Genomic DNA, 12,434 nt, shown 5'->3' with positions numbered 1-12,434 from the left:
TGTTTTTTTATCTTCTAGTGCCTTATCTTCTATCACCTCTTCCCCCTTCTCTTCCCTTTTTTCTGCACTCCCTTCTATCCTGCCCCTCCTTTTTCTTTCTTCTTTCTTCTACTTTGTAGTTAGAATTAGATAAATTTCTATATCCAACTGAATGATTAAATTATTCCTTCTTAAAGCCAAAACTGATGAGATCAAGCTTCAGATAATGCTTATCCCCCTGCCTTCTTTCCCTCAATTGTAATGTTTTTCACTCATCATGTGATCTAATTTATCCCTATATATGTATATACACACACACATACACACACACACACACACACACACACACACACACACACACACACACATATATATATATATATATATATATATATATATATATATATATATATATATTTCCCTCATTTACCTTTCTATGTTTCTCTTGAGTCCTGTGTTTGTAGATTAAATTTTCTGTTTAGTTCTGGTTTTTTTCAACAGAAATGATTAAAAGTCTTTTACTTCATTAAATTCCATTTCTTCCCCCCAAAGATGATACTCAATCTTGCTAGGTAATTAATTCTTGGTCATAACCCCAGGTCCTTTTCCTTTCAGGATATGGTATTCCAGGCCCTCTGGTCCTTTATTATAGAAGCTTCCAGATCCTGGATAATCCTAACTGTTTCTCCTTGATATTTGAAATATTTTTATCTGACAGCTTGCAGCATTTTTGCCTTGGCATTGTAGTTCTGGAGTTTTGCAACAATATGCCTTGGGGTTTTCCTTCCAAACATGATGGATAGATTCTTAATTAGTATAATTAACCCTAACCCTAACCCTAACCCTCTGTTTCTAGAATATTGGAGCAGTTTTCCTTGATGATCTCTTGAAGATGAATCACAATAGAGATAGTCTTATTAAAAACAAATTTATTATATTAGATAAGAGAGAATCAAAGAGGAATAACTTGTAAATTATTCAAAGAGTCAAGCTTTCTTAGGGCTGAAAAGTATTAGATTTGACAGTTGGTGACAATTGACAACCTTGGAAAATGTAATTTCTGTAGATAGAGCAGGATAAAACCTTATTGTAGGAGATTGAAGAATGAGGCAATGTTGAGTTAATATACAGTGAGTATAAATTACCTAGAAATATGAAGATAAAGAGGATGGTAAGCATGATTGAAGGAATATTATTTAATACCTATGTATATGGATATTGTATGTGAGTATAAAATTATTAAGAAGAATACAATACCCATTTATGAATAGAAAATGAACACTAGAGGAATATTCAGCCTGAGAGAATTTATTTAATATTAAAAATCATTGTATCAAAACTAGGTAAGAAAAAGCACAAAATGATAAAAAAAAATCGCAACATTTATGTGGTGTTTTAAGATGTGCAAAATGCTTTATGAATGTCTCACTTTATTCTTACAACAATCATGGGAGATAGCTACTTTTATTATCCTAATTTTACAAATGATAAAACTAAGATTAGCAGAGATTCAAAGATTTGTCCAGGGTTAGCCAGCTAATAAGTTCCTAAGTCTGGATTTGATCTCCAATTTTTCTCACTTCAAGGACAGTTCTTTGTATACAGCACCACCTAGCTGCCTCTTTCATAAAACTAGAAGTCTGTTTAATACTTAAGTATTATAGCACACTAATATCCCATTGTTTAAAAAAAAAATAACTCTCCTTTAGTTCTCTCTTCAGAATGTCAAGATACAGTGCTTGTATTTATAGCAGGAGATTATAATTTATTTAAAGAAAGCAAGCATGAATGAATGAATGATTGAATGAATGAATGAAAAGGTCACCCCTGTGGAGTAGCTATCAAATAAGAAAACTTGGTCTAGCCATCAGTAGGTCTCAGATGCACTAATAAAAATAAACATAATAAATTTTCAAAAGACTGATTTTTTTCAAGTCCTTATTCTATGAACAATGGACCAGCATCCAGACAGTGGATCCCTCTACTTTTCTTCCTTACATTTGGTAAGCTGGAAGGTTTATGCACAGCCAACTAGGGGATGTGATAACTTAGCATCACATTTCACTCTTTTCATGTCTTTTTTTTTTTAATGAGGAAAAAATTAGCCTGACCAAAGTTAACATCTTTTCTTCTGGAAAACTTCTGTCAACATCCTGGATGAGTGTCTGATAGGTGGGAAAAATTATATGAGCAACTAAAAGATAATATTTGATGCTATATCTTTATGTAATTTCAACAAATATTGTTTGTCTCAAATGCCCAGGTAATAATGGAAGACTAAAGAATTGTTTTTTTTTCTTTTCTTTTCTTTTTAATTTAATAATTTTTATTTACCAGATATATGCATGGGTAATTTTACAACATTGACAATTGCCAAACCCCTTGTTCTAATTTTTCCCCCTCCCTCTCTGCTCAGATGGCAGGTTGACCAATACATGTCAAATATGCTAGAGTATAAATTAAATACAATATATGTATACATGACCAAACAGTTGTTTTGCTGTACAAAAAGAATTGGACTTTGAAATACTGTACAATTAGCCTATAAAGGAAATCCAAAATTCAGCAGACAAAATTAGAGGGACTGGAAATTCTGTTTAGTGGTTCATAATTATCTCCTAGAGTTAAGAATTGGTTTTTATTGGGGGATGAGAATAAATTTTACCATAGCATGAGAGAGTGATCTTTTGCTGTATATTATAAACATATCCTAAAGGATTTGATACCTTGCAGGGAAAGAACATAAAAACCTTAGGGAAGAGCATTTTCTTAGCAAGCCATGTATTTTCATAAGCCTAAGGAGAAATCATTGAAAAATACACTTAAAAAAAGCTTTTGTTCTTATATACTTTGTGTTTTTTTGTGTCTTCTAGACAGTTGGAATATAGTAAACTCACATTAAAATTTTGTCTTTCTTTTTTGGATCTAGTTTTGTGATTCCATTGATTTAGAGCCCTTTGGAAAGAAACTCCTCTATTTGATACTGACAACTTGAAGTCTTAGAGAGTTATGTAGTTCAGATAGAGGCAAAATAACTTAGCAAACATCAGTTAAATTGTATATTGCAGAGGATGCATCTGAACAAGAGATTTTTAATGATTCCAAGCTTGTTATCTCTCTACTGTGTCTTGCTGTCTTTCATATATTTCATTAAAAAAAAAAAAAAACAACTCTGGTTTTATAACCAGAGGACATATATTCAAATGTCAAGTCTTGATACTTATTAGTTGTGTGACTTACAGAAATTGACTTAACCTGATTTCATTTTTTTCATCTAATAAAATCACTGAGTGAGACTAGTTGACCATTGTGAAACCTTCCAGCTCCGCATTGGTAAAACTATATTCTCTGAGTGCCACCAGCAGGTTGCATGTGTTAACAAATTACCATTGAATTACCAGGCAATTGTAGTTGATTTATTAATAGGGATGAAATTAGGGAAGGGATAAAAGAACAAGTAGCAAAAGAAACTGAAAAATGAAAAAGTGGGCGGAAAAAAGAGAGAGGAAAAGAAGAACAAAATGATACTGTAAGTTATCAGTGGAGCACTGATTTAGAGTGACAGAATAGAAAGAAGCAAAAATGTTTATGATTGTGGCACAGATTTTATTTTTATTCTACAGAATCTTTTTTTTCCTTCATTATAAATAGACTAGGGATATTTCTTCTTTTATTTTGTTTTCCTTAGATGTAGAGAGAAGAGAGAGAAGACTAAATCAGTGAGTTTAGGCCAAAAGGTGATTTGCTTGTCTCTCCTTAGATTTATTTCCAAAATGTTACTCAGAATATAAACTACACATGTATTTGGGAACAAACTAAACTCTTTTATTATTTATGTTCTCTCCTAGAATCAAGTGAGCATGAAGACAAAAGTACAGGTGTCTCAGGTGAGATGCCCTCCCAGCCTTATCCTGCACCAGTGTACAGTCAGCCCGAGGAACCAAAGGAGGATATGGATATAGTGAAGCAGACTAAGCCTGAAGAGAATGATGAATTGGGCCCATTACCTGATAATTGGGAGATGGCCTACACAGAAAAGGGGGAAGTCTACTTTATTGAGTGAGTCTTTTATATTTGTTTTCAATTTTACCTTCAAAGGAGCATGACAGTAGATGATAGTAACCAATTACAGTGTTGTGGAAAGCAACTTTAATTCCATTAACTTTATGGGTTTCATGCCTATGGGTTATGTGACAGGGCTCTAGTGTGGTAAAGGATGCTAAAAAAGGGTAAAAAAGTAAATGGGGAACGTAGATAGTTTCATCAAGAATCATTTTAAAAACTTTTTTTTAAAGGGTAATAAACTGTGGAAGCTCATTAAGAGAGATGATAAATACCATAAAAATTTCTACTAAAATAATCCAAAATAATGAAAGGCAAATAACAACAGTTTTTTTTTCCAGATTATTTGAATGAACAATCTTCCTTAGCTACTTTCTAGCCATGTGACGCTGGATAAGTCATTTGATTTATCTAAGCATCAGATTCAATTGTAAAATGAGGATAATGTTTTCGCCACATACTTTTTAAATGTAAAGTATTATCAAAATGTGAGTTAATTCCACATGATCAGTTTGTGATGTCCTGTTTTCCTTAGACATACTGAAAGTATATTTTTTCTTTAGGTTCTTGAAAAATAGGGGAATAGAATGAAGGTGATTATGAACCGATGCCAGCTCAAAGATAATTTGCTTGTTTGTCACTAGATGTGTCATTTCTAAAATGTTTCTCAGCACTTCTCAAATGCATAGACTCAACACCATTTCTTGATGAAAAATGAGATTACCAGAAATAGCTACTGAGCGACTTTGTCTCTAAAATACAGATAATCATTTGTTGGATATTTTATGTGGGTATTTCTTTTGTGTTTATACTGGAGTAGATTTAATCCAGTGTAGCAGATATAAAGGTAACTTTTCAAATATCAAATTTTGTGATTCTATGATTCTGATAAGGTCTTATGTTTCAGACAAATGCATACAAAATGATTACCAGCCAAAAGAAAAATAATTTTGGTCCAATGATGAGGCACTAAGAAAATATTTTGTTTTTCCTCAAGCTCCCTTTTACCCTTTACTTTATTTCTTTCCATTTATTTCATATCAAAATCTATAATAATAGCCTGATTTATTAAAATAATTAAAAATATTAATCATGTAGCTTGATAAAGAAGAAATAAAAAAGCTATACTTTGTCTAGAGACTTGCACTTTACCATATATTGAATAAGTGACATCAGGCAAGCTTCTTAACTAATCTGGACCTCAGAATCTTCATCTGTCAAATGAAGATTATATCTGACTACAAAATAGAAATATGTGGAAGACTGAATGAGGCCATATCTATAAAATATTTTGTAATTCTAAAACAGTATAAAAATCTAAGCAGTTATTGGCATTTTTTGAACTGGACCGGTGATTTCAGAGTTAGAGCAAATGTAAGGAAACTTATTTTAATGCAGATTGTGGCCCATCTGCAATTTGTGGTTTTAGAAAGTTGTTTAGAGGGCTGAGAAGTTAAATGACACACCCACATTCATACTACTCTGCTTTAGAAACAAGGCTTGAACCCATGTCTTTTATTTTCTAGGATCTTTACCATTGTTCCTAACATTTTCCTAACATTTCTTCCAGGGAATGATTATCCTATCCATTATCTTCATTTTTTTTTTGCCTCCAAATTTTTGAATTATTCATGAATTTAAATATCAAATTCTCTTTTACTCTTTACTCAGAATTTAAAATTCCCAGTTCATATTTTTTTTACCAAAATACTTGAGGGAAATGTAGATTTCTAATATGTCTTTACAAATAGGTAAAAACATGGATGGTGTAGCATATAAAGATAAAGAAAAAATATAAATGCCATATGTGAAAACAAAGTATTGTAATCAGCAGAATACACAAACCTTGGAAAAGGAAAAATGTTTAAGCTATAGTGTTTATCACTAACAAAATGAATAATATGAAAAAGCATGATTCCTCAGAAAAATAAAAATTTCCCAATATATTTTCATAGAGAGAATTCAGTTTTAATGTTAAAATTGTATAAAATGCTTATATTTAATCCTTGAAATTAAATTATTTTGTACATAGTTTGTGTTTGTCAGGTTGCAAGTGGAGATTTTTCCATTTATTATATTTGTTCTTAAAGCTCAGATTGCACAGTGGCTAAAGAACTGTACCTGAAATCAGGAAGTCTTGCGTTCAAAATTCAATCTGAGACACTTAGGCGCTGTGTGTATTTATCCTTTGTATGCTTTATTTTTCTCATCTGTAAAATTGGGATAATATTATGTACTTCCCCAAGATTGTGGTGAGGATAAAATTAGATAATATTTGTAATATAATTTGCAAAATTTAAAGGAATATATAAATATTATTACCATTATTATTCTTTTCCTCATCATCATGATCATCATTACTGTCATCCTTAGAGCCTGGGTACTATAACACTGGGCCTCCTCCATAGTAAGTGTTTAATAAATGCTTATTGTTTTATTTGACTATAATCTGATAGCAAATTTTAGAGAAACAACATGTTCTTATATTATTTTCAACTATTATCCACATGCATAATGGATAAGTTTGCACTTATTAGTTATCTAGAAAAGATAAATTACTGTCTCTTCCTTAAACAATTTCAAAAGCATGATTCTGGCAATAAATTCTTAAATGGCCTCAGGATCTAACATGGGTTTCATGGACCAAATATAACCCAGCTAATATATATATATATATAATTTGTCAAAACCCTTAAACTAGTAAAACCATGCCAATCTAATATACTGACTATTGCAAGCTATCATTCCTGGATCAATTAGTGATTATAATTGAAGTTGAATATAATTAATTACATGATTAAATTTACATGGCCCACACACATGTGCATCCTTCTTCAGGAAACCCATTACTTAATTACTTAATTTGTCCTAATGAATCAATAATAAGCCCTAGAGTAGAGCATTGTAGGCTAAATGTAATAGAAGTAAAGAAAAGTTAGACCTGGGAGTGATCTTAGACATTACCTAATCCAACCTTCTCATTTGATTAACTAGGAAACTGAGATTCAGAGGAGTTAAATTTGCCATAAGCAGAAAAGGTAATTGAGGATAGCCAGCTTCTATTACATTATACTAAAGTAGTGTAACATCATAGAAAAATAATTGTATCAAATTTAGAAGCTAGCTCACAAATGAAAAATCTGACCTTGTTTTTTTTTTTTTTTTTTTTTTTTTTTTTTTTTACAACAGATCTTGTTAAAGGCTATCTTTTATTCTAAGTTCCATTATCAAATTCTCTGACAGATTTATTAAAGCTATGAACCCCACATTTTCTATCCAGTAACTCAGGACAGCAGGGTATAATGAAAAACACAATGGATCTGATTCAGAAATTCTGGATTCAGAATACTGTTTCTGACATTTTCTCATCACCTGCATAGGAACAAGTCACTCCAACTCCCTGGGACTTCGTTTTCCTCATCTGTTAAATGAGGAGATGGCCTTTGGCCTCTGATATGTTTGATACATGATTTTAAGATGTAACCTTTCAGGCAATGACAGGGTGGTTGCTTGAATCACAATAAGTAAACAGTAATGTAAAAATTGGATAGAAAGAGATATTTGATAAGGATCAGCAAGCATGTCAACTTTGAAAAAAATTTCTAGTTTAGTATAAAATAAAAACTTGTTTTTTCTTTAAAAAAAACTTCCCTGAATTGAAAAGATAATTCTTTAAAGCAACCCTAAAGTCCAAGACACAAGCATTATTGTAAATAGTATGAAGTTAAATTGGGCAACTGGATGGCATATTGAATAGAGTACCAGGTTTAAAGTATAAGCCTGTGTTCAAAACTCTTATTAACTGTGTGATCCTCATCAAGTCATTTAACTCTGTTTGCATCAATTCCTCATGTATACAATGACCTAGAGAAGAAAATGGACAACAGCTCCAGAATTTTTGCCAAAAAATCCATCCCATCACACTCCACCAAATAAGGTTATGAAGAATAGGACACAACTGATAATGACCAAACAAAAACAAGTTACCTGTCCTGAGCCCAATAATCCTCCATTGAGAACATGCTGGCTACTAGAGAAAAATATATGTTGAACTATTGGACTAGCCTCTATAGTTTCTGAATTTATATAAATTGACTGTGATCTTGGGGATTTGCTCACAAAGCACCTCTTGGTGACATTGATAACACTGATACTCTACTCTTAGAACTTGAAAATATTATTTTTCTTTGGGCCTACAAAGATGGAAGTAAAATTTCTATAAAAATATTAACATATTGCATATCATATAAAGAAAAACATTTTTTTTTACCTCACAGAAAATGTAAAACAAAATATTCAAGGTAGCTCTCTCCTTTCTTTAAATGATAAGATCATAAACCAAATAAATCCCACCTTTCACTAAATAATGTATGTAGGTCTTCAACCTGTAAAAATTTTATGATTATTCTAAAGGTCTGAACCTTAGTTAGAAAATAAATTACTTTATGGTTGTGAGAAAGGCATTCCCTCCTGTTCCAGTGAATCCCATTTTCTTATCACAGGGTAATTTTTAGGCCTCTAAACTTATAGAATTACCCTGAGAGAATGAACCCTAACTATGCGATGTATCCAGAAGGAAAAATAACTTGCCTTGTAAGAAAGTCAATGCCCTTCCTTTCAGACTTGCCCCTAGTGAATGATAACAGAAAAAGACCAGGTTCACTTGAGGACACTATAAGAATATATTCATTTCTCACTGGGCCCTACGGCTTTGAATATTCTTTGCCTGACTTTTCTCCCATGCCTTTGTGTCCATCTTGTTTTCCATATTTGTATCCTTAGCATTTAGCATAGTGTCTGGCACATGACAGGTACTTAACAAATGTTTCTTAATTGGCTAATAGCATTTGCAGTTTCTATTTCAGATATATTTACTCATGGATGAACTCTGTAGGTTGTCTATCTAAACTATATATTGGATTCTGAACTTTTCATTGTTTATTTTTTCTTGTGTGGACAATTAGGCCAAACACTCATAAGATACTATGGATATCACTAGGTATCTCTGCAGGGTTCCAAAACTTGATGTAAGCAGCATAGTATTATCCTCAACCAGAAACTGCCATATCTCTTTATTGATTTTTGTGGCACAAAGGTATGCTTGTTTTGTTTCTTAGTTGGTTTTAATAATTAAAGAGACATAAAACATTATTTATTATTAGATCTCTTAATTACCTGATATATGATATGAGATTATTTAATAAAAGTGAAAGGGAAGAGTGAGAGATTAAAAGAACTAGGAAGGATTTAGAAAACCTATTGTGTGGTGATTGTTAGAGAATCCTTTAGCTAAAGAAAGCAAGTTAAATGAATGCTTATGAAATTGCTAGGCTGAAGATATGAACAAAATGAATAATATTCACTCATACTTTGAATCAAAGTAACTTTCTGCCTCTTCCCCCTTCCATATTATATCTTACTGCCTCACAAATTGTTGCCCTTTTTATATGTGATACTTAAAAAATATTTTTTGCATGTTCATATTCTTAAAAAGAAATGAATGCTACATACTGTAGCATGTTCCAAAACTCTAAAAGCAGCTTAGAGTTTAAAAGGAGAGACTATCCTGTTCTTATTTGTCTTCCTGATTCTCAGCATGGTGGTGAGACATAGTAAATACTTAATAAATGCTTGTTAATTTCTTAATTTAAGCTATAAAAGTTTTTATAATTTAAAACTACACTGATTTTTTAAACACCCTGTATCTTAACATGGTTTACATGATTACATGATTTAAAAAATGGATTGGGACATTTTTTTGCAGCAAGGTAATCTGTTTATATTAATTCTGTTATTCCCATGCATAAAGTATTGCTAAAATTACATTGCACATTTATTTACTACTTAATAATAATTACAATGATTGCTCACATTTATTTAAACTGGGCCTGGAGTCAGAAAGTCTTGAATTCAATTACCTAGTCTCGTCTGGGTAAGACACTTAATCTCTATTTGCCTCAGTTTCTTTTTTTTAAATATTTTTTTAATTTGAAAAATATATATATGGATAATTTTCAACAGTGTTAAAGTTCAATTCCTCTATACATACTTCTACAAATATCATGCTACATAAAAAAAATCAGATCAAAAAGTAAAAAATGATACTCCCCAAACTAATCTATTTATTTAGTGCTATACCAATCAGACTCCCAAGAAACTATTTTAATGACCTAGAAAAAATAACAACAAAATTCATATGGAAGAATAAAAGGTCGAGAATTGCAAGGGAACTAATGAAAAAAAAAGTCAGATGAAGGTGGTCTAAGTGTACCTGATCTAAAGCTATATTATATAGCAGCAGTCACCAAAACCATTTGGTATTGGCTAAGAAATAGACCAGTCGATCAGTGGAACAGATTAGGTACAAAGGACAAAAAAGGGTACATCTATAGCAATCTAGTGTTTGACAAACCCAAAGATACCAACATTAGGGCTAAAAATTCATTATTTAAAAAAAACTGTTGGTAAAACTGGAAATTAATATGGCAGAAATTAGATATGGATCCACACTTAACACCATATACCAAGATAAGATCAAAATGGGTCCATGATTTAGGCATAAAGAATGAGATCATAAATAGATTAGAGGAACATAGGATAGTCTACCTCTCAGACCTGTGGAGGAGGAAGGAATTTATGACCAGAGGAGAACTAGAGATCATTATTGATCACAAAATAGAAGATAAGTTTCTGTACAAATAATACTAATGCAAACAAGATTAGAAGGGAAGTAACAAATTGGGAAATATTTTTACAGTTAAAGGTTCTGATAAAGGTCTCATTTCCAAAATATATAGAGAACTGACCCTAATTTATAAGAAATCAAACCATTCTCCAATTGAAAAATGGTCAAAGGATATGAACAGACAATTCTCAGATGATGAAATTGAAACTATTTCCACTCATATGAAAGAGTGTTCCAAATCACTACTGATCAGAGAAATGCAAATTAAGGCAACTCTGAGATATCATTACACACCTGTCAGATTGGCTAAGATGACAGGAACAAATAATGATGAATGTTGGAGGGGATGTGGGAAAACTGGGACATTGATGCATTGTTGGTGGAGTTGTGAAAGAATCCAACCATTCTGGAGAACAATTTGGAACTATGTCCAAAAAGTTATCAAACTGTGCATACCCTTTGATCCAGCATTGCTGCTATTGGGCTTATATCCCAAAGAAATACTAAAGAGGGGAAAGGGACCTGTATGTGCCAAAATGTTCGTGGCAGCCCTTTTTGTAGTGGCTAGAAACTGGAAGATGAATGGATGTCCATCAATTGGAGAATGGTTGGGTAAATTATGGTATATGAAGGTTATGGAATATTACTGTTCTGTAAGAAATGATCAGCAGGACGAATACAGAGAGGTTTGGAAAGACTTACATCAACTGATGCTGAGTGAAATGAATAGAACCAGAAGATCACTGTACACTTCAATGCTATATGAAGATGTATTCTGATGGAAGTGGATATCTTCAACATAAAGAAGATCCAACTCAATGATGGACAGAAACAACTACACCCAGAGAATGAACACTGGGAAGTGAATGTAAATTGTTAGCACTACTGTCTATCTACCCAGGTTACTTATACCTTCGGAAGCTAATACTTAATGTGCAACAAGAAAATTGGATTTACATACATATATTGTATCTAGGTTATACTGTAACACATGTAAAATATATGGGATTACCTGTCATTGGGGGGAGGGAGTGGAGGGAGGGAGGGGATAATTTGGAAAAATGATTACAAGGGATAATGTTATAAAAAAATTACTCATGCATATATACTGTCAAAATTTTTTTATAATAAAAAAAAGAAAAGAAAAAAATGAGAAAGAAAGCAAAATGCAAGAAAACAACAAAAAGAATGAAAATACTATGTTGTGATCCTCACTCAGTTCCCACAGTCTTCTCTCTGGATGTAGATGGCTCTCTTCATCCTAAGATCATTGAAATTGGCCTCAATCATCTCATACTTGGAAAGAGCCAAGTCCATCAGAATTGATCATTGTATAATATTGCTATACAATTGCTATTGTATAATGATCTGATTCTGTTGATTTCACTTAGCATCAGTTCATTTAAGTCTTTCCAGACCTCTCCAAAATCATCCTGCTGCTCATTTGTTATATATCAATAATATTCCATAATATTCATATAATATAACTTATTCAGCCATTCTCCAACTGATTGGCATCCATTCAGTTTTCAGTTTCTTGCCACTATGAAAAGGGCTGCTATAAATGTTTTTGCACATGTGAGTCCCTTTCCCTCCTTTATGATCTTTTTAGGATATGAGCCCAGTAGAAACACTGCTGGGTTAAAAGGTATTTTGATAGTCCTTTGGGCATAGTTCCAAATTGCTCTCTAGAATGGTTGAATCAGCT

The 12,434-nt window shown here is 32.1% G+C and overlaps 1 protein-coding gene across 5 annotated transcripts in view; it reads left to right on the top strand.

Moving 5' to 3' along the window:
* The window catches only part of MAGI2 (membrane associated guanylate kinase, WW and PDZ domain containing 2), a 1,692,369-nt gene that overhangs the window by 1,111,638 nt on the left and 568,297 nt on the right, over window positions 1-12,434 (top strand). For all 5 annotated transcript variants that reach the window (XM_074268482.1, XM_074268481.1, XM_074268480.1 and 2 more), the window contains exon 5: window positions 3,828-4,038. In XM_074268482.1, coding sequence (XP_074124583.1) covers window positions 3,828-4,038 — 211 coding nt within the window. The remainder of the gene's footprint in view (window positions 1-3,827; window positions 4,039-12,434) is intronic.

This window comes from Sminthopsis crassicaudata, chromosome 5, assembly GCF_048593235.1.
Source record: "Sminthopsis crassicaudata isolate SCR6 chromosome 5, ASM4859323v1, whole genome shotgun sequence".
Classification (NCBI taxonomy): Eukaryota; Metazoa; Chordata; class Mammalia; order Dasyuromorphia; family Dasyuridae; genus Sminthopsis; species Sminthopsis crassicaudata.
The sequence above is the reverse complement of the archived record's forward strand: the minus strand, read 5'-3'. Positions and strand labels throughout refer to the sequence as shown.